The sequence below is a fragment of the Eschscholzia californica genome, unplaced genomic scaffold (genome assembly GCF_041429995.1).
Source record: "Eschscholzia californica isolate CP2 unplaced genomic scaffold, dmEscCali1.0.p SCAF_5, whole genome shotgun sequence".
NCBI lineage: Eukaryota > Viridiplantae > Streptophyta > Magnoliopsida > Ranunculales > Papaveraceae > Eschscholzia > Eschscholzia californica.
The window spans coordinates 10,182,639-10,202,953 of record NW_028238472.1 but is presented as its reverse complement, the minus strand read 5'-3'; the positions used below and the strand labels follow the sequence as shown (position 1 = coordinate 10,202,953).

At 36.1% G+C, this 20,315-nt stretch overlaps 2 protein-coding genes and 2 long non-coding RNA genes across 11 annotated transcripts in view; 2 read left to right on the top strand and 2 right to left on the bottom strand.

Moving 5' to 3' along the window:
• GC6 (golgin Putative 6) overlaps nucleotides 1-20,072 on the top strand; it is a 68,618-nt gene extending 48,546 nt beyond the window's left edge. The window contains exons 2-20 of one of the 3 annotated variants that reach the window (XM_086639626.1): nucleotides 12,893-13,231; nucleotides 13,379-13,431; nucleotides 13,737-13,864; nucleotides 13,951-14,003; nucleotides 14,446-14,592; nucleotides 14,705-14,778; nucleotides 14,876-14,945; nucleotides 15,073-15,126; nucleotides 15,216-15,311; nucleotides 15,930-15,980; nucleotides 16,063-16,149; nucleotides 16,296-16,409; nucleotides 16,487-16,558; nucleotides 16,800-16,985; nucleotides 17,230-17,330; nucleotides 17,466-17,514; nucleotides 17,877-17,942; nucleotides 18,424-19,197; nucleotides 19,315-20,072. In XM_086639626.1, coding sequence (XP_086495752.1) covers nucleotides 13,187-13,231; nucleotides 13,379-13,431; nucleotides 13,737-13,864; nucleotides 13,951-14,003; nucleotides 14,446-14,592; nucleotides 14,705-14,778; nucleotides 14,876-14,945; nucleotides 15,073-15,126; nucleotides 15,216-15,311; nucleotides 15,930-15,980; nucleotides 16,063-16,149; nucleotides 16,296-16,409; nucleotides 16,487-16,558; nucleotides 16,800-16,985; nucleotides 17,230-17,330; nucleotides 17,466-17,514; nucleotides 17,877-17,942; nucleotides 18,424-19,197; nucleotides 19,315-19,872 — 2,778 coding nt within the window. In that variant the 5' untranslated portion in view covers nucleotides 12,893-13,186 and the 3' untranslated portion in view covers nucleotides 19,873-20,072. The remainder of the gene's footprint in view (nucleotides 1-12,892; nucleotides 13,232-13,378; nucleotides 13,432-13,736; nucleotides 13,865-13,950; nucleotides 14,004-14,445; nucleotides 14,593-14,704; nucleotides 14,779-14,875; nucleotides 14,946-15,072; nucleotides 15,127-15,215; nucleotides 15,312-15,929; nucleotides 15,981-16,062; nucleotides 16,150-16,295; nucleotides 16,410-16,486; nucleotides 16,559-16,799; nucleotides 16,986-17,229; nucleotides 17,331-17,465; nucleotides 17,515-17,876; nucleotides 17,943-18,423; nucleotides 19,198-19,314) is intronic. The other 2 variants (XM_086639627.1, XM_086639628.1) reach the window with 2 other exon arrangements.
• On the bottom strand, nucleotides 479-5,099 carry LOC147536946 (uncharacterized). Of its 6 annotated transcripts, XR_015224987.1 has the most exons (9): nucleotides 4,592-5,072; nucleotides 4,341-4,417; nucleotides 3,797-4,246; nucleotides 3,663-3,721; nucleotides 2,822-2,875; nucleotides 2,205-2,275; nucleotides 1,697-1,858; nucleotides 1,052-1,160; nucleotides 479-528 (listed from the first exon to the last, which is right to left on the bottom strand). It is a non-coding gene; the product is annotated as an uncharacterized LOC147536946 (long non-coding RNA). The 6 variants fall into 6 exon arrangements; XR_015224989.1 differs by lacking the exons at nucleotides 479-528; nucleotides 1,052-1,160 and adding an exon at nucleotides 2,472-2,722 and having other exon boundaries at nucleotides 1,660-1,858; nucleotides 2,001-2,275; nucleotides 3,663-3,752; nucleotides 4,153-4,246; nucleotides 4,592-5,099; XR_015224988.1 differs by lacking the exons at nucleotides 479-528; nucleotides 1,052-1,160 and adding an exon at nucleotides 2,472-2,722 and having other exon boundaries at nucleotides 1,660-1,858; nucleotides 3,663-3,752; nucleotides 4,153-4,246; nucleotides 4,592-5,099.
• On the bottom strand, nucleotides 5,966-9,024 carry LOC147536945 (uncharacterized). The gene is made up of 4 exons (XR_015224990.1): nucleotides 8,662-9,024; nucleotides 6,885-7,013; nucleotides 6,510-6,620; nucleotides 5,966-6,163 (listed from the first exon to the last, which is right to left on the bottom strand). It is a non-coding gene; the product is annotated as an uncharacterized LOC147536945 (long non-coding RNA).
• On the top strand, nucleotides 9,814-11,725 carry LOC147536944 (PHD finger protein ALFIN-LIKE 8-like). The gene is made up of 4 exons (XM_086639945.1): nucleotides 9,814-9,856; nucleotides 10,500-10,686; nucleotides 10,868-10,997; nucleotides 11,427-11,725. Exons 1-4 carry the CDS (start codon nucleotides 9,814-9,816, stop codon nucleotides 11,652-11,654), a joined length of 588 nt encoding a protein of 195 aa, XP_086496071.1. The 3' UTR covers nucleotides 11,655-11,725.
• Nucleotides 20,073-20,315: the final 243 nt, after the last annotated feature.

Below are 20,315 nucleotides of genomic sequence, written 5' to 3'. Positions count from 1 at the left end.
TAATCAACAAATCAATTAAAATGCTAGAATTTTCAATTAAAAGGATAAGAGATGGAAAAATAATTGAAAACCTACTTTGAGAATGTATTGGACGACATCTAATCGAGGACATATCAGTCGATTATCATATTGAAAATAAGCCTAAAAAATCCATTACTAAACTCTTGAAACTTCAATTATAGAGATTCTTAAATTACAAAACCCCTAATATAATTAGGATTACAACTAATAATACCATGTAATGTCCAATATAACCATGGAAAACATAAAATATAAGACACTCTTAGATACATACTTGCAACAGAAAAAGAATATGTACAAAGACCACCCATTCATTTTTTTTCTTTATTTTTTTTCTTTTTCTTAGGATAGTTTAGAGACTACACAATGCTTGAGGATATGAAGCATTGAAGGTCGCCAATTGGATTCATGCGCTCACCCCATCCAACTTTATATTTTTCTCCCTGACATATATCCCTTTTTCTTTTTTCCATTTCTAGCAATAGCCAGACAAAGTTGTTCAATAACCTAATAAACAAAGTAAATTTCATAAACAAATTAGACAAAGAAAAACTGAAACAAAATCAAATGAAGACAGAAAAAATCCCAGTGCGTGATGTTGCTCACAGAAACCAAATGGGAGTTTCATCGATTCGAGTATCTTCAAAGCATATTTAAGCAGAGTTTTTATGAGGATATGGATATAGTAACTGAAAACTGAATGCCATTGAAAAGGGAGACGAAGGAATAGAGGTGTTAGGGTTTGTGGGAGAGGATATGAAGCTAAAGAAGATGAATGGACAAAGAGAAGTTGATAAGGGTCGTTGATTCAATTAATGACTAAACTAAATGTGTATATTGAAATCGAAGAATCCAACGGCCCCCAAAATATCAACGTGGATTCTATGTTAATAGCAATTAATGACCAAGAACCCCCAAAATCAACGTGGATTATATTAAAACTGAAGAATCTAACCGTTGAAATTAGTTCTGATCTGGGACAGACGGTCAGATTTATCTCGAATGTTTGTCCCAGTCAGCACTTTTCAACCTGTTTTATTATATAGACTAGGTATCGCCCGTGCCTCTGGCACGGCATAATTCGTTGAACACGACAAACTGCAACACCATCAAGTTCATGTTGCTGAATCCAATACCACCTGAAAAAAATATATTTTTGAATTTGATCCAATGTAGTTTCCTATTTAAGCCGTCGTTATGTTGACACTCTAACATCCAAATTGCCACATGGATTTTCGTATTTGCATCATTATTTCTGACAACGACGTATAATTAATAAAATAAGATTGGAACTTCAAAATCTAAATATATTTGTATATTGTGACAATTCAAAAACATTGAAGTAAAATACTCTACAAGCACCTATATATCTCTCTTTGTCTATCTTAAGTCTTATCTATATACTCTTATTTCTCACTACCAAGTACGGGCTTCCTGTGTAGGAAGAATAAGTACCCGTTGTTGAATATTCTTTATCCATCTTCTCTTTTAAGGGTTGAGAAAAAATTGATATCGTTTGACCATCGGGTACAACTATTTTATTTAAGGTGAAAAATATAAACCTACGAATTGAAAATTTAATCAAATGAATGGAAACAAATAAAAAAGAAAAATGAATTCGAGGAATGGCCGTAAATATTCGAGAAGAAACAATACTTACTCATAGAGTACTTACTCATATTGTGACAATTCAAAAACATTGGATTAGTATATTTGTGTGTCTACCCAGTTTTTGAAGTGAAGACATCAGCTCATAAACTAAGATGGGACATACTCCCATCGGCATAACATTTGCTATACTTTTCAGTATTATCCCCCGCCAGAAGGTGTCTTCTTCCTAGCAAGGAAGCATGAAATTTGTGAAAACGGAAGAAACACATGAAGTATTTAAGATCGTGAGCGTTAAACTCATCAACATCAGAGAACATAGAGGAAACAAAGTCGACTTTGATGTAAAGAGACATAGATAATATAACTACCCTTGTTTCCATTTGCTTTTATCGGTTAAATCCTATACGAACGAAATACCTTCTAATTTAAATCCTCATTATAATATGCCATCACGAACGAGAAAAAGTATGATATATATGAAAGAGAAAACAAGAATAGTTGAGTACTTTTTCACAAATCAGAAACCCAATCATTTGCTAACGTGAATATTGGAAGAGATTAAAATGTGTTACCGAACCGAGAATATTTTGGAGATTTTTGAAACTCACGATGCATCTTGAAATATAACGTTTTCTACACCAGTCTGGAATTCATGTAAACAGAAAATTGATCAGTTGACAAAAAACGTATAGTGAAAGAGGATAAAAGGAAGAGGATGGGCGAAAAAGTGGTACCATGAGTGGAACTGGTCCTTATGTTTGCATGAACAATTAAGTAAACTAATGTCAGTAACAGTAAATACTTGAAGAAAATATTATTGTTTCAAATTCTAAGGTTACGAGAGACAAACGGGAAAAAAGAGACCTTGTTATAACATAGGCACAAGACTCCTTTCTTTGAGCTTTGGAGGATATGAGCGAAAACTCTCGAATAGTTGGTTCGGTTCTTCCAAAGTTCATGAAGTTAAACGACAAAATACGTCTTTAAGAAATGAACTGAGAGTTGCTTCCACAAACAAAATTAGGTCCAAACAGTTACACATACATCTTTTAAAGTTTTAAAGCAACAAAAACTGAGGTCGATACCATTCCTTAAAACATTAAATCAAAGATTAATCGTACTTCTAAAATCATGGGGGGTTGCTTGTAACACAAAATTAAAAAGAGATAAATCAAAAGTAGAAACTCGCCTCCAAAAGTTATATCCAGATCATGGTAAGCAGTACCTATGTGCTTAATTGACACTGAAGCAGAAAAACGATGTCATTAGTTTCTTCATTTTCATTGAGACATTTCTTCAAACAGGAGTGGAGCATAAAAAAGACCTAATTCTATTCATTGATTTCTCTCTAGATGGATCATATTTATCCTTGAAAAGATCGGAAAAACCCATAGTGAAGTTGCTGCAACAACGCAAATAAGTGGATATATTGGATAGAACTCGTAAACAAATGGCAAAAATATCTCTCATTTCCCACTACTAACTCATGATGATATAATACATGAACACTATTTTATGAATGGTATGTCCAAAGACAAGTAAATTGTAAGGTGAAGAGGTATTAGAGAAATAGTTGTTGAAAAGAAAACATGTAAAAAATGAAGAAACAAAACACCAGAAAGCGAAAGAAACTGCAGTATCAATTAAACATGTTAAAGTTTTTTTTTCTTCTTCCTACATCTTCAGAGTTTGCAATCAAAGAGGAATGTAAATCACACATAAGAAACCATTAAAAAAATGACCTGCTAAGTATTGGACATAACTGAAATTGAAAACAAACATAATTTTGAAAATCCTAATATGAAAATTATGTTGTTACCAATTGATTTTACATTGTGCTAAGCTTTTGCTTATGCCATTGCTAGCACAAATCCCCCAAAAAACTGAAGAGTGTTTATTTTGATTACAAACTACAACCTGACTTTTAAGAGCGCTAAGTTGTCTCATATCTATATCTCTGAGCACCAAAACGAAAACCCTACAACATTTTTAAGAAACTACTACAATCAAATGTAAATTAGAAACATTACCTTCCAATGGTTTTGGACCTTCCACAAACTTGAAATGCAGGATTAACATCATCCACGGTCTACAAAGACGCAGTAAAAAAACTTGCCTAACTGAAATATAAGCCGTACACAAATTGTAGTATATAAGTTCATACCTCGTGGCATGGTAAAGAGGACGATACCACAATACATAGCCTCCAGGAACACCAGATATAAATTGGAACAAAACCCTAACAGTAAATCATTCTTCTTTCATGAAACAAAACCCTAATCAATTTCATGAAACAAAACCCTAAACCTAAATCAATTTCATAAAACAAAACCAAAAATCCCCGAAGAAATGAAAGAAGAGCGAGAAGATAAGAAGAAATGAAATTCGCCTGCCAAGATTGAACTTGAAATCATAACTACAAAAATGAAGAAGATAACTACAAAACAAAACCCTATTGAAGGCTTCTCTTTGGTCGTAAACCAGATGTGGAAAACCAAAAAGATAACTACAAAACGGAACCTTTGATTATGTTGTTCTCCAGCCTCCAGACCCTAAACCTCTGAACCTTAAATCATTCTTCTGCCATGATACATGAAACCCTAAACCCCTAAACCTGAAATCATGAAATGGAATCGGACATCTCACACAATTGGGTACAATCGAAGACCTAATATAATTTTAGGATTCAAAATTTACTTGTATCTAACCATTTCAGGGAAAATTAAGACATCTCCATTAGAAAATTCAGTTCCATCTCGGCCTTCACATATACTGAATCGTGTCTCTAAACCAATAAAATTGAAACATCAAAACCTAATCAAATCGATTGAAAAATAAAAACATGAATTTCCAGTAACGAAGAAACTAACCTTTCCTGTAATCTTCTCACTCTGAGATTTAAGTGCATCAAAACGATTGAAAAATAAAAACATGAATTTCCAGTAACTAAGAAACTAACCTTTCCTGTAATCTTCTCACTCTGAGATTTAAGTGCAACAGCAAAGCTACAAGGAAGGACATAATTCAACTTTTTAGTTAGAAAACATAAACGTCAAAAGACCAGTTGATAGGACACCTGCCGCCATTAATTTTCACAGAATTTGGTATCTCTCTCTATCAATTTCATGAAACAAAACCCTAACCCTAAATCAATTTCAGGTTTACAAACAATCTTGATCCAGTAATCTACAGGTCGACAATGCCGAAAGTCGCTGTGAGTATTCCCATCTTTCTCAGAAAACATAACTGAGATGCAATTCCATAATCAATTGAAGATTGAAGAGGTGAAGAAATGAAACGCGGGAAGGAGAAGATAATGGGAAAGATATCATAATCAATTTCTTCATTAGTTTTGTAACATCAGGTCATCAATTTCTTCATCAATGTTGTAACCGGGGAGAATAAGGCGCTAGTAAAGATAACTTACCAGATTAAAGAGCTTAGTCACTTCCTTGTTTGAGTAGGTCAATAAATCAAGGTGGGTAACCGATCTAAAGGTGAGTATCTTATCAAAATAGTAACGGACGGCTAGATATGTCTTTCGGCTTGTCCCAGTCAGCAAAAAACTTTGCGTTTTATATAATAGATATTGTTTGAAGGTATTCTCCTTTCGGCCGAATGCTACAAAGTTTGTTGCGGTTTTACGTTTTAAAAAGATTTAGTTCCTCTTCTGCTGCACGGGCATGTTCTTTCACAACATCACAAAAGGTTAAAAAGAATAACAATGCACTAATTAAAGCCACCGTATAATTATTTTTCCCCGATTGTATAGTTCATCTCATAATTGAATCATAGATTAACAAACCAAACTTACCTACAAGGGCTTCATATATAAATGTTAGGACTGCTTGAAATGTCATTTTGTCTCTCACTTTTAACTCTCTAAGTGCTATTTGTAGTAAGCATTAAACATGTATCTAGTAACTAACATGTGGAGCCTAATTTTTTTTAGTCTCCGAACCTCAATGATAAGGGCAAAAGCCTTTATGGTTCATAAATAATGAGTTCATAAAGACATATTCCCTAAAAAAACATAACTACTCTGCATAAGTTATACCTTAAACAAGGCTTTATGTTTCTTATTCCTATACATGTTAATGCATTTTTTTTGCAGTGTTCAAGTATTAGAAGAACATAGTTTTTTTTTTTTCTTTTTTGTAATAAAAGAAAGTTACAATAATTGCAATCCAACAATACCAATACAGAAGATGGGTGATCCAGAATCAAAATTTTGACTTGTCATATTCAAATATATGCAATGTGATGTTCCATGTAATAAAGAACCTTTACATGCGAGGTGCTCATGAATAAGCAATTTGATATTCGATCAATATTTAAGTATAGGAAAAGTTTAGAAATACCAATGATAAGTCATCGATGTTTTAATTAGTAAAAGTAATCCAAACAAATCAACCCAACATAATGATCAAGCAAATAAGCTACCAGGTCCAGTTACACATTATGTAAAGGGTATTTGATAGAAATTACAAATCCTAGGCTCTATAAGACTTGTCGAAGCAACTCAATTTACCTGCAAAAACTCATGTTATCGAGTTAATGAAGAGGGATTTAGACCATAGTGTGTGTTTCATTTATGTAATATATATATACTCAACTTCCAAAATTAGTTACCAGCAATATGCTACAAAATAACTTTATCTAGAAGTCAATTCCCCATGTTAATTTTGCTGAAACACTCTGCTGCCATATGAATAGTTTCAACCATATAATAGATAGGAGTACATAAACTATCGGCCACCACGACCAATGAAATAAACAACTCCAAATTAAAGTGTCGTCAAAAATCGATTTTGACCGCAAAGTGTTTAAGCCAAACTCACCTTATCGGGTAAATGGAAACTGAAGACCAAACTCACCTTATAAGTAAGTTCTCCATGGAAACCCCCTGCAATCAGCAATTTGTTCTTAACTGCAAGGGTACTGATCTGAGTTTGAGTAAAACCTTCTAACAAGCTTCCTGTGTGTTTCTAGATAACCAAACAACAAAGACATTCAGCTTTGGAAGCATCAAATATAGACAATAGTGTCCACGTTGTGGTTAAACATGAAGAGACAATCTAAAAATAGGACATGAGAAAGAGAAAATGAAAAGAAAATGAAAACCATCTCTCATATATCTCTTGTTGCATTCACACTAACCAATGACACAGGAAGGCATATATTATAAATTATTTAACAATTTTGAAGATAAATTACTTAAAAATCTAGAGTGAAAAGTCATAGACTGTAACCTCACTGGGTGCCACATGAAAGTTCACAACCTCGAACAAAATGCAAGATAACGGGGACCAGTGAATAACGGAGTAGTTGGACATGAGATAGACATCATGTTTTGAGGTAGCCCAAACCAAGTTCCTCAACTGTAGTGACAAAGAATGAAAAATCTCCAGCTTAGTACAACATAAGCATATGCTACCAAAATCTTTTTATGTCATAATGCATCATTTAGAAAGAACTACATGCTTATAAGTTATATGTATTGAAAAAGTATCATCATCTACAGTATCCTCAAGAGTCAAGATGCAGCACCAGGTTAAAACTTATGCATCAAGGTCGTGTGCATTTAAATGATGTCACAAGCTATAGGGAAACCTCAATCTCGCAAAAATCACATCCCAAAACGAAAAATCAAACCATATCACCAAGCTAGGTACTAAAAAGTTTAGTAAGCAAGAGAAGAGAAATGTAGACAACCAGACAAAGTGTTAGAGGCATTGAGAATGCAATAGTTCACTTATCTAAAGCAAACAAGGGCTGTTAAGAAAAATATCGAAAGCAAATAAGGTATTACAGATGACCTACAGCAATTGATGTATACATACATTTAAAATAAGTGAATCATAACAAATAAGTAAATCTGGGGAGAATGGTAGAGTACACATGTTATTCAGATAATAATCATCAGGTTGATGACATAACGGGGAAACGAATCCAACAGAAGTTGATAGCGAAGATAATAGATTCAGATAAACATGAGGGTGTGTTGAAGTATACATGCTATTTAGATAAACAATAATCGTCGAGGGAAGTGAATGCCAACAGAAGGGATAGTGAAAATAAATAGACTCAAACAAACATTTGTGACATTTGTCAAAACCAAATATGTTAATTCTGGAATTAGTAGGGAATACTATTTCCAGTTTTGGGTGTGAAAGTGGAGATATGAGACATCCATTTGCATGAAACAAGGTCTTTTTTCCAGGACACATAATAAAAAGTGCCAATTGCATAAACTGAAAAGCTCAACAGAAGCAAAATGGGTAAAAGCCACAAATAACAGACAACAACATACAAAGGTCGAAATTCAAGTATACTGAAACATCTTATGAGATCTGCCTGCACAGTAGAATGTATAAAAGAAAATTATACCAGCTTAACTAATCAAACGGAAGTACTAAATATACTTGATAACAAAAAAAGGAACGAACAATAAGAGAGACATATTTGTAGCAAAATGGAATGAAGAACATGAATTGATTCAATAAACAAAAAAACTGAAAGACTTTAAGCTTGATGAAGACTGAAAATTGGTTGAATTTCCTACAATAACATTACAACCCATTAATGATTTATGAAATAAACAAATTAGAATAAATGATTTGGGTTGCAGAGTTTCAAACATTAGGATTTCAGAAAAATTATGGGCATCCAGTGGTTTTATATAGCAAATCTTGGTCATAAACTATTTACAATGAAGCAAGAAGCTATAATGAAAGAACATATACAAAAATTGGAGAGATTTTGCATAATGAAAACAACATAAGCACTGAATCAACATATAACATGGACCTCTGTAAACTGGGGAATTAAAACAAACATGTTACCCACAAACACAATATGATTTTCCTAAACAAACTTTGTGCTTAAACTATTTGAATTTTCAGTCCATCTAAGATAAGGATTTGGAATGGAAGATTGGTGAGAATCGAATAGGTTTAGAAAGATACATATGACAGTAACACTAAAAAGAAATCAAAGTAAGAAAACAAAGGAGTATTAGAGTCGAACCTTTATATTAACTCAAGAAATCTGATAGAGAGGAATTGAAAGACCAAAAAGTTATTCTCTGACCTGAAACAGATAACAGATTTTAGAGAAAAAGAAACTACAAAAGAGAAGGAGAAACAGATTACAGATTTCTTCAATGCTAATCAATTTCTGCGTTATTTAAAAATATGGAAGATCTATGCCGAGATATCCCTTTCCACTTCCTCTATTGATGAGCGAGTAACGGATAGGCGCACTTTGATTTTGTAGCAGATGATCGAGGAAGATTGTGAAGGTAGAGATTGTAACGGCAGATGAATTAATGAAGGGGGGAAGAGACAGGTGCAGAGACAAGAGACAATGTTACTTAGAGAGAACGGTTTCACTTTCACTTCAGAGCAATCGTTCACAAAGATAGGGGTGTAAGAGCAAGTCCAATCCCAGCCTGTCTTAGGCCGAAAAAACCACTTTTTCACCTAAAATTATTGGCCTCAGCTCAGCCTCTAAAATTCAGCTCCAACCCCAGCCTCTCTTGAGGCCGAAAATTTGAATTTCCCTCTTTTCTACCATATTAAATATTATTAACTATCCAACCACCATATTAAATATCTCATATTTCTCTATAAGACTTATCGTGTAGGTCGAATTAGAAGCCAAGATACTCATTCTCGGTTGAAGGCAGATCTTATCGAACACTTATGGAATACGAGATCAAACGATGACAATGAATAACTTTTGGTCGTTGGATTATTAGTAATGTGTTTTCTATCGTCGGATTATTAGTTTTGTGTTTTGGATCGTCGGATTATTAATGCAAAAGTCGGTTTGTATTAATATAATTTCATTATTAAAAGTTGTTTTGATTTTTGTTATTTTTTAGCTTTTTTTAAATTTTATTTTAATTATTTAATGTTTTTAGTTTATTTTTTTTTTTAAAAAACAAAAAAAAGGTAGATCTGGCCGTTGGATAAACCAACGGCCAGATCTATCCCCCCAAGTGACTGTTGGGGCCCCAACGGTCACTTGGGGCCTCCATTCAGTCGCCCCTAATGTTAGGGGCGACTGAATGGCCAACCCCAGCCTCCGCTCCAAGCGGCTGGGCTTGGAGCGGGGGGCTGAGGCCATAAATTTGAATTTATGGCCTCAGCCCGGCTGGGGTTGGACATGCTCTAAATGCCAAAAAAGAGGGTACTTTCTGGGGGGAGATTGGATAAGGGTAACGAAAGGAGTGGGTTTGATTCATCTCCCAGGTGAACTTTTTATTTACCCTCATTCGTAGTGGTGAACTTTTTTAGGTAGGTAACCGATCAAAGGGTGAGAATCCTATCGAAAACGTAACGAACGATCGGATGTGTTTTTCAGCTTGTCCTAGTCAGCAAAAAACTTAGCGTTTTATATAATAGATATTGTTTGAAGTTATTCTCCTTTCGGCCGAATGCTACAAAGTTTGTTGCGGTTTTACGTTTTAAAAAGATTTAGTTCCTCTTCTGCTGCTTCTGCCTTCTGCGATTATATATTTATTGTTGATGTAACAGGGTGGCATTCGGAATATTCGTTTCTGTAGATCTGTCATATAACCTCCAGAATTTTCTTCTGTTTTTTTGCTTCTCCAATATGAAGTATGTTGTGGTTGTTTGTCTGCATTTTTTGTTGAAGTGGAACTCTTAGATATCTTTTTCTTGAGTCATATGATTTTATTGATTAAATACTTTCAACTTCAAGCTTCGGATCCTCTGATAATTGGGATTCATTCAGTTGTTTTGATTTATACTTGATTTCTCACGACCTTTTCATGTCAGCTACACTATACTTGTTATGTTCTGGTTAATTAGCTGGATATGTGATTTTGTACTGTGCAGAGAAGGTCAATTTACCAGCCGAAGAGGTTCCTCCAGAGCTTCCAGAGCCTGCTTTGGGCATTAACTTTGCTAGAGATGGTATGCCAGAAAAGGACTGGTTAGCTTTGGTCGCTGTCCACAGTGACGCATGGCTACTTTCTGTTGCATTTTATTTTGGTGCTAGATTTGGATTTGAGAAAAACGAGAGGTAAATTCCATGTCTTAGCTATTTCAGCATCATTGGCTATATAGTAAGCACTTGACGTGTTTACTTGTATTGTATATTCTTCTAATTATTCAATACTTTAATACCTTTTCTGTTTTTGGTTCCTAAGCAGACACGCATGTTATGTATAAACCCTAAAGGCTTTGGTGATTTTTTGATGCAGGAAGCGTCTATTTAATATGATAAATGAACTTCCGACAACTTTTGAGGTTGTGACAGGAGCTGCTAGGAAACAAGTGAAGGAGAAGTCCTCACTTTCAAATCATAGCAGCACCAAATCCAAGCCGAAGCAGGTTAGTCCTACCTGTTCTTAAAGGGTTAAAAACTGTTTTGAAATTTTACCAAATACAAGTGGAGATTTTGACTGGAAAAGCAGCGTAATTTTCAGATTCTAACGTTGTAATATTTTGTTACTTCTTGGGAAGCGTTCTCAATTAATGTGCCTTGGCTTACGGATGACTGATTGATAGCCCTAGGATACTCATGCAATTGCATATAATGCAGTCAGGAAAATCACAGAGAAATTGAGCCATTTTTTTCTTTTGTAAAGCTTTTGTAAGTGGCCTAAGGGCAACTGTCAATGCTTTAAACTGTTTTAGTTCCTCCACTTTGCGCTCCATATAGTGTTTCGGGTGTCAGTTTTGTAGTGAGTTTTCATGCACAGTTATCTAATTTTATAATGCACTCTATCATTTGGAATATGTGTTGGCAACAAAAAGCAGCGAGCAGGATCCGAGCCTCAGACAAGGCATCCGAAGTCGATGCATCCAAAGGATGACAAAGAGGGTTTGGATGAGGAAGACGAAGACGAGCACGGGGATACCTTGTGTGGTGCATGTGGAGATAATTACTCAACGGATGAGTTCTGGATCTGCTGTGACATCTGTGAGAAATGGTACCATGGCAAGTGTGTCAAGATTACCCCAGCTAGAGCTGAGCATATCAAGTAGTACAAATGCCCAGCTTGCAGCAACAAGAGAGCACGCCCTTGAGGACCGAGACATCCAGGACAGCAGCAGGGTGGGTTTTAAACATTTCGTAATCCTTCCTCAGAGTGAAGTGTTTGCTATCTGTCATGGGGTTTTCTGCCATCAATGTGATTTGGGTACTTGGATTTTAGTAAATTCGGTCAATCTGATGAACAAATTGTGTTTTTCTATTTTGCGACAATCTCTTAGGTCTTAAATTCATCATGCTGTTTTGATGTTTCTAACTGAGTAGGATATATATGGTTTCTCATTTACAGGAAATTAATTATAACCCTGTTTGTTTAGTCTCTTCCTCCCTTTAGTTCTTTCTGAATTACGATAACCAATTGATCGTTGTTGCTCATAATCTTACTACGGAATTTCCAAGGAAACATCAATTGGAGTGTTAATGGGTAATCTTAGAATTGCCATTACTTATAACATAGAGCTGAGTTTGCACAACTTCAGAGTCAATTGTAGGTCGTGATCTAAGTCTAAGCAGTGTACCAAACTCAAAGCTTAGCAGATTATGGGGTTTAAAGGTTAAGGAATTGTCGTGGCGACTCACCCGAGCTTCAAAACTTGGCCTGTCCAGTTATCAGTTATCACTTATGTCCAAAGTGCAGAACAACATGACCAAGATGTAAAATCTCCTAGTTTCCCACCTTTAATGGACTTACTCTCATGCCGTGGGAAGCTTGTCCATTTTGGAGATGAATCTCCAACCCATTAACACTTGTGCCGTCGGCACCATATGATAAAAAATAATTGGAATTGGTATAAGACAACTTTCAAATAGTTGAACTACCAAGTACACATAAAAACACTTTCAAAAAAAAAAAAAGTTAACACAGAAATATATATCTTTATCTGTGTCGTGAACTTAAAATTGCAAACCATTTTGATCTATTGTGCTCATCTCGTAGACGAGCTGAGCGTAAATAAACATCTGAAGAACGAGCTTAAACATATTATAAACATTTGAGTAGATCGTCTGTAAATTATTTCGCTCAAGAGTGATATTTGTCTAATAAGTAGATCGATAAGCAGAATTTTGAACATTTTAGTAGATCGCTCAGCAAATTATTTCACTCAAGAACCGCATTCGTCTAATAAGTTATCACTAATATGTGTTCCGACGATACTGATGTCTGACCCAAATCATATACCCATTGTGTTGCATTCTTAATTTTCTTCTTATACATGTAAGCCTATAATAGGATCGTGACTTTTGAGATATTTGGTCGCATGGGCTCAAATCTCTCTTGCGAACTGAAAAAAAAAAACCAAATCCTAAATAGAAACAGGGGACGGATTACGGATTTACGGTGAAGTTGTTTCAAAAAATTAAAACTTCCACTTTTTCCTTTTTCCATCATCATGTGCGAGTAAATCAAATCTTTGATTTTGAAATCCCAAAACTCTGACTACTTCTTCAGATCAAATCTCACGATCCAACCTAGTAAGTAATTCAGTCAATCAATCACAAACTTAATTTCTCTTCCGATCAACTGATGGATTTCAAACTCGGTCGTCTCAATCTCAACGCCGTTGCTCAGGTACTTTTTGGTCTCTTTCTTCTATCTCTGTTGTTTTTCATCTCTTGCTTCCGTCTTCCTCAAGTAAAGAGTAATTAGGGTTTTCTCATTGATATATTACTTACTATAGACTGGGAGGAGTTGAATTAGAAAATTCTCTTGTTTCAGGGGGTTGGTGGACTTGTTTTTGGGAATGAGAGTTCTGCCTCAACTGATGATAGGTAAAAACATTACTATAACTTAATTGAGGTTTAATATGTAATCAGCTATTCTTCTTCTTCTTCTTCTTCTTCTTCTTTGAGATGAGATTACCAATTCTTAGATAGCTGTAATTTAGTCGTCTAGTCTAGGAATTATTGATTTTGTATTACTTGAGCTGAATCGCTTTTTGATTCCTCACCCACCAAAGAAAAGAAGTTTGTTTGACGCAGAGAGAATACAATGGTTGTTGTTAATATTAGTTTTGATTTCTTGCTATTATTCCTCAATTGGGTTTGTGCTGGCTTGTATTTTTATTTTTTGATAGCTATGTTGAACGGTTGCTTGATCGGATAAGCAATGGTGTCCTAGCAGAGGATAGACGTGCTGCTATGACTGAACTTCAATCTGTCGTAGCAGAGAGTCGTTCTGCCCAGCTAGCATTTGGGGCAATGGGTATGTTATCTTAATTTCACTAGTACTTCCTACCCTATGGTATTCCATACATGTCTAACCCATTTCACTTATATAACTCGTAACAGGATTTCCTGTGCTTATGAGTGTCTTAAGGGAAGAGCGTGATGATGTAGAGATGGTTTGTGATCTTACCTTTTATTTGCTTTTGCTTTCAGTTTCTAGTTTGGTATTTTGATCGACCATTCTTGTTCACTTGTGAACTCGATAGTTTTCCTGTCAAAGAAAATTAGTCCGACAAGCAATTCCTAAAGCAACTTATTCTTATAAGATTTCCTTGGAAGATATGCAGTATCTCGCTTCTGAGGAGTGTTGTTTATATACTACTTGTGTACCAGTATCGTTATTGCGAGTTTTGCTTTTTATTCGGTGTCACATGAGAAACAGATTTTCTCTGACCTTCAGATGACGTTTTCAGAGATAACTCAATGCTATCTCCCTTCTTTTTTACTTTTTTGAAGTTTTCATTATCAACCTTCTTCAATTGTTTTGCTCTTACCTGTGTAATGTTTCTTTTAGTTATATACTAGTGTTGCAATGATTCTTACATTGAGCATATGCAGATCCGAGGTGCTGTTGAAACACTTTTAAGCGCTTTAACTCCTATCCCTACTGCACGTGGACCAAACAATGAGGTTCAGTCGACATTGATGAACTCTGATTTGCTATCTAGAGAAGCAGAAAACATTTCTCTTCTTCTAAGCTTGTTGGTGAGATCTTCTTGCTTTTATACGTTTCAGCTAAGTATCATTTGTGTCTAAATATTTATGCATTTAGGGAGTACTTCTCAATAAACACATTTTTGTTTCTGTACTTCAATAGGCAGAGGAGGACTTCTATGTCCGATATTATACACTTCAGCTTTTGACAGCTTTACTTACACATTCTCAAAATAGGTACCTTATTATCCTATATAACCCTGCGTTTATATGTTAGATTCCTCGTTTCACTGTAACATCTCGGATTTGAAGTTTTTTTGGTCTCCCATATTAGATTACAAGAAGCAATTCTTACCATTCCTCGTGGAATAACAAGTCTGATGGACATGCTTATGGATCGTGAGGTAAGAAGCAGAATTCACTTTCTGAAGTATCTATATTTCAACTCTATCATAATGTTCCCAATGAAGGAAATATAATGTTAGAGAAAGGGTATTTTCCTCTAAAATGATCGTGTTGTGTGCTTGATAGGTTATAAGAAACGAAGCCTTGTTACTTCTAACATACTTGACTCGTGAAGCTGAGGTGACTCGCCTGCATTTCCAACAAAGAAATTTTTATTTAGGTGAAGTGCTTTCTGTGTTATACTTACTACTTGCTTTCTTTCATCTCAGGAAATCCAAAAGATTTTGGTCTTTGAGGGCGCATTGGATAAGATCTTTAGCATTATTAAGGAGGAAGGAGGGTCTGAAGGTGGAGTCGTTGTTCAGGTGACTTCTGTGGAATTGTTGATCTGGCAACTGATTATGCCCCCTTTACTAATAAAGGGTTCACTTAACTTGAGCTTTTTCTTGGTTGCGAGGAATTTAGTTTGATGTCTCTGCAATTTTGAAAACTTATGCTGTTTTTTGCATCTTAAGTGCATAAATACGCCTGGGGTTCGTAGGGGTCATTCCTAAGATAGATTGTCACTAAAATCTGATTTTGCCTAATTTCCATAGTTACACATTATGCCATATATTGACATCTACTCTATCAGCGCATCTTAATGTTGGGTGCAGCTTTTTGGTTTCGAAGATAAAATGTGGTGGTTGGTCAGCTCATTACTATGGCTGTGGTAATCGCTTTATCTTGGAAACGAAAAATGGTATCATATGTAAATCTGGCGACGGCAATTTACAGTCACTCCACTAACTTTGGCCATCAACTACTTAGCTCTTTGTTCTTCCATCTGAAAATAACTGCTCCAACGATTAAACTTATTTGAGTTTGAAATAACAAAATCCTGCACTAGCTCAAAGTGGGCATTAAAGTAAGCAAGGGGAATAGAGTTCATATGAATTATTCTCTTCTAATAATTTACAGTTGGTAATGTTGTAATTCTGCAGGATTGCCTGGAACTATTGAATAATCTGCTCCGTAGCAGTGTATCAAATCAGGTTTGCAGAAGTTCCATAGTTACTGTTCGATCACGATGTTAATCTCTTTTACAAAGTTGTAACCTAATTTTGTTTAGTTCAGATATTATTGAGGGAAACTATGGGGTTTGAGCATGTTATATCAATTTTGAAGCTTCGAGGTAGTTCGTACAGTTTCACCCAACAAAAGGTACAATGCTACTGAAGTAGATAATAGCACTTCGTATAATTCCATCGACAGTTAAGACATTGTATTGCTTGGTAATTTGCTGTTAACTTGTTATAAGAGCTTTACTGGTCGACTTTGTTGTCTGATAACAAATATTATGGCGGTAGACAGTGAATCTGCTCAGTGCAATAGAGACCATTCAGTTGCTCCTGATCGGAGGCCGGGAGGGTGATCCTGGAAAACATGCCAACCGCCAGTCTAACCAAACAGTATTGGCTCAGGTTCATATCGATCTTATAACTTTGCGGCCATCCACAAAAGGGAAATATCTCAGCTTGTCATTTTCTGTTGACTGCAGAAAAAAGTACTGGACCATCTTCTGATGTTAGGTGTTGAGAGTCCATGGGCTGCAGTTGCTGTCCGCTGTGCGGTAAGACAACTGTTTCTTAGTTGCATTTTTATCTCCTTTTGGTTGGTGTCTAAACTTATTTCTTCATCAATCTCCAGTACTTCTTTTCTCAGGGTATTTTATAAACATAATTTGAGGACAGTTTCACGTTCTAGTCAATATATATTTACTACATATGACTCTTTAGTTTCATTTGAATTGGTTAACTGAAAAGGCGAAGTAGACTATTGTTGGATTGTGTTAACTTATGTTACTATTTCAGGCCCTGCAATGCATTGGTAATTTGGTAGCCAGGCATCCTAGTAATCTTGACGCCCTAGGGAAGAAACTGCTTGGAGAGGAACCAGATGCTGAACTCGCGTTGAATTCCATTCTGCTGACCATTTTGCGGACGTCTAGCACACAAGAGTTCTTGGCAGCTGACTATGTTTTCAAGCAATTCTGTGAGGTTGGTAATTCAGTGTCTCATGCTTGCTAGAGTGAATCCATGGGCGCATTGAGCTTAATTAATTGTTGAGCTTGTGAAAGTGTAAAAGAAGACACTGTCTTCTGTAGGATAGTGCCCACATGGTTCAACATTTTAGTTTGTATAAATGTTTACGTACATAAACACACACACCCGCAGATATAGTTGTTTGACTGCTGATTTTGGTAGTGATCAAAGTTTTTCTGGTTGTGATTGTTTAACGCAGGATAATAGTGATGGTCAAGCAGTACTAGCTTCCACACTGATTTCTCAAACAAATTTAATGGCTCATACCCCTCAAGAGAACGTTAGCATGAAATTTGGAAGGTATTTTAGTTTATGATCATCTCATATGCTCGGCATTTAGTTTTTTTAACGTTCTCCTGCAGTCTTCTTACCGTCTTTTAGAATCTTAGAAGTCTTGGTTGATTAATGCTCTTCTAATTTGCATACCATTGACAGGACGCTGTTAGATGGTCTTAATGTAAACGAGAGTGATGGAGATCTCGAGGTAACACATAGTAAAGTAAATTCAGTAGTTTGCATGGAAAATACTGATTTTTTTAGTCATGCATATTTTTCTTTGAACAAATTTGTGTGCGGGTCTAGAAAGCATTTTCAGTAGGAAACCTGTATCCCCTTTCTCCCTCCTTTTTCTTCTGCGCTAGTATAAAACCTTATAATGTAAACAGATTCTGATTTCTTTTGTCTACGGAGAGGTTGAAGGATGTATTGAGAGATTAATTGAAAATGTCGCAGTTATACTTCACTTGGCTCATAAATCTTGGCCAGCAACAATTTTACTGAATATAGCATGTTATTCAAGAGTTTATCTAACTGATTAACATCTTTCTTATTTCTTTTGAAGCGTAGTCTTGCTGCAGAGCTGCCAGTGTTCTTTGTCATCTTCTGAAGGACAATATCAAGTGCAAGGAAAGGGTATGCGATCTTACATTCTAGTCTTCCCAGTTCTCCCTTTTTCTAGTTGTTTCTTGAGTATATGAGAACTAGCATTGTTGCCATTGGAGCATGGGATGGAGTTTCATGGATAAAAAGAAAGTGAAACACTGAAACCATGACAAAATATTATTTTCATTTGGTTGCATAAAGAGAAGCAAGCAGCAAATGGTTAATGATGATATTCAGTATAATGTCATCTGCACGTGGATGCTTTTCTTTGTTTTGACTTTCCTTCATTTCATTCTCTTCATTTCTTTTTCCTGCTAGAAACAACCCTATAATTTAAGAAAACCCTTACTCCTGATGTTCACCAAAGTTGAGATCCATTTGCATTTAATGTGTATTATCAAGTTCTTATGTTTTAACTTCTCATAGCCCAAAAATAACTTTCTGCGCACGGTTGGAATTACGAGTGCCATGCAATATTCCTCTTACTGGTCTGACGCATCTCATCTTACAGGTTCTCCAAGTCAAACTTGAGGCACCAATGCAATCATTGGGTGCAGAAGAACCACTTATGCATCGGATTGTGGTGTATTTGGCTCTTGCCTCATCCATGAAACATAAGGATGCCAATAATAAAGGTTCAACTCCAGGGTGCAAGTTTTATACTCAACCTATTATCTTGCGACTACTAGTTACCTGGCTGGCAGATTGTCCAAGTGCAGTTGATTCTTTCCTAGACTCAAAGCACCATCTCACCTATCTGCTTGAACTGGTCGCAAGTCCTTCTGAGACTGTATTCACGAGGGGGTTAGCCGCTCTTCTCTTAGGGGAGTGTGTTCTCTTTAACAGATCTGTCGAGAGTGGTAAAGACGCTTTTATGGTGGTCGATGCCATCAGCCAGAAAATTGGCCTGACCTCATACTTCTTGAAATTCGACGAGATGCACAAAAGGCTTCAATCTGTCTCTGCGAAACACGCCGAAGAGCGTAAACCACTGGTGAGATCCAATGCTGCTAGTATGGAGGATGTTGAAAATGTTGAAGATGGTGAAAGCGATCAGAATCATGAAGAACATTCCGTTCTCATGTCGATTTTTGATGAGCAGTTTGTCAGTTTTATTAGAACTCTGGAGGCCAATGTTAGAGAGAGCATTGTAGAGATATTCAGTCACCCGAAAAGCAAGGTAGTTGTAGTGCCTGCAGAATTGGAGCAGAAGGACAGGGAGAGCAACGAAGATTATGTTAAACGACTAAAATCATTTGTCGAGAAACAGTGCAGCGAAATGCAGGTACATTGATATTTGACTTTCTTTTGATATATTCCTTATGTTGTTGCAAAGTTCTATTTTTCGAAAACAACTATACTTACCCGCATTTTGATATCCCGGGTACTTAATCTTTTTAAGGATCTTCTTGGGCGGAATGCAACATTAGCTGAGGATTTGGCCAAAACTGGCGGAGCTGGTGCTTCCAGTTCTGATCAGAGAGCAAGTGGAGGCAGAGAAAGAATCCAAAACGAAGTTCTCCGCAGAGATCTACAAGAAGCTGTTCAACGAGTAGAAATCCTCAAGTCAGAGAAAGCTAAACTCGAATCTGAGTTATCTATGTACCAAAATGTAGCTGGAAAGATGGAAGCAGATCTGAAGAGCCTTTCAGATGCTTATAACAGTCTTGAGCAGAGTAATTACCGCCTGGAAACAGAGGTGCAATCCTTAAAGAAGGGAGGAAAAGAACAATATATAGACCTTGAAGCTGTAAAAGCAGAAGCAAGGGAAGAAGCCGAGAAAGAAAGCGAGGCAGAATTAAACGATCTGCTTGTTTGCCTTGGACAAGAACAGAGCAAAGTGGAGAGACTAAGTACGAGATTGGCGGAATTGGGAGAGGATGTAGATTCACTCCTTGAAGGAATAGGAGAGGAAACTGGACTACCTGATGATAACGAAGACGAGGAAGAAGAAGACTGACGATAAACCTGTTTCTAAGAGATCCGGCTGGTTCTGGTCCGCTCAGACTACATACATGTCAAGTGCCTTGAAAATTCATGGAAAAAATTGAGTAGTTTGAATCTGTACTTCTGTTCTAAATTATGAAAAAACTGTGATATAAATATATTTCTCTCTCATATTGCTGTTATTAATTGGGTTTTATTTGCTTTCTTGCTAAATGCTGAATTTACTATCTCAACAAAATATTATTCTTTTATTATATGTTCAACTTTGGAATACTCTTTTCAACTATCCACATTAACATTCTTGGCAGCTAAGCTCAATCAGAAATAGAAGCTGCCAAGCTGGTGCTGGCATTGGTCCGTAACGGGTATATGGTCTCTCTCACACGGGTACCGACACCTTGCTCCGGTACCATCTGTGGCACCCTTAGCCACCCATCCTGTGACCCGAGGCACCGC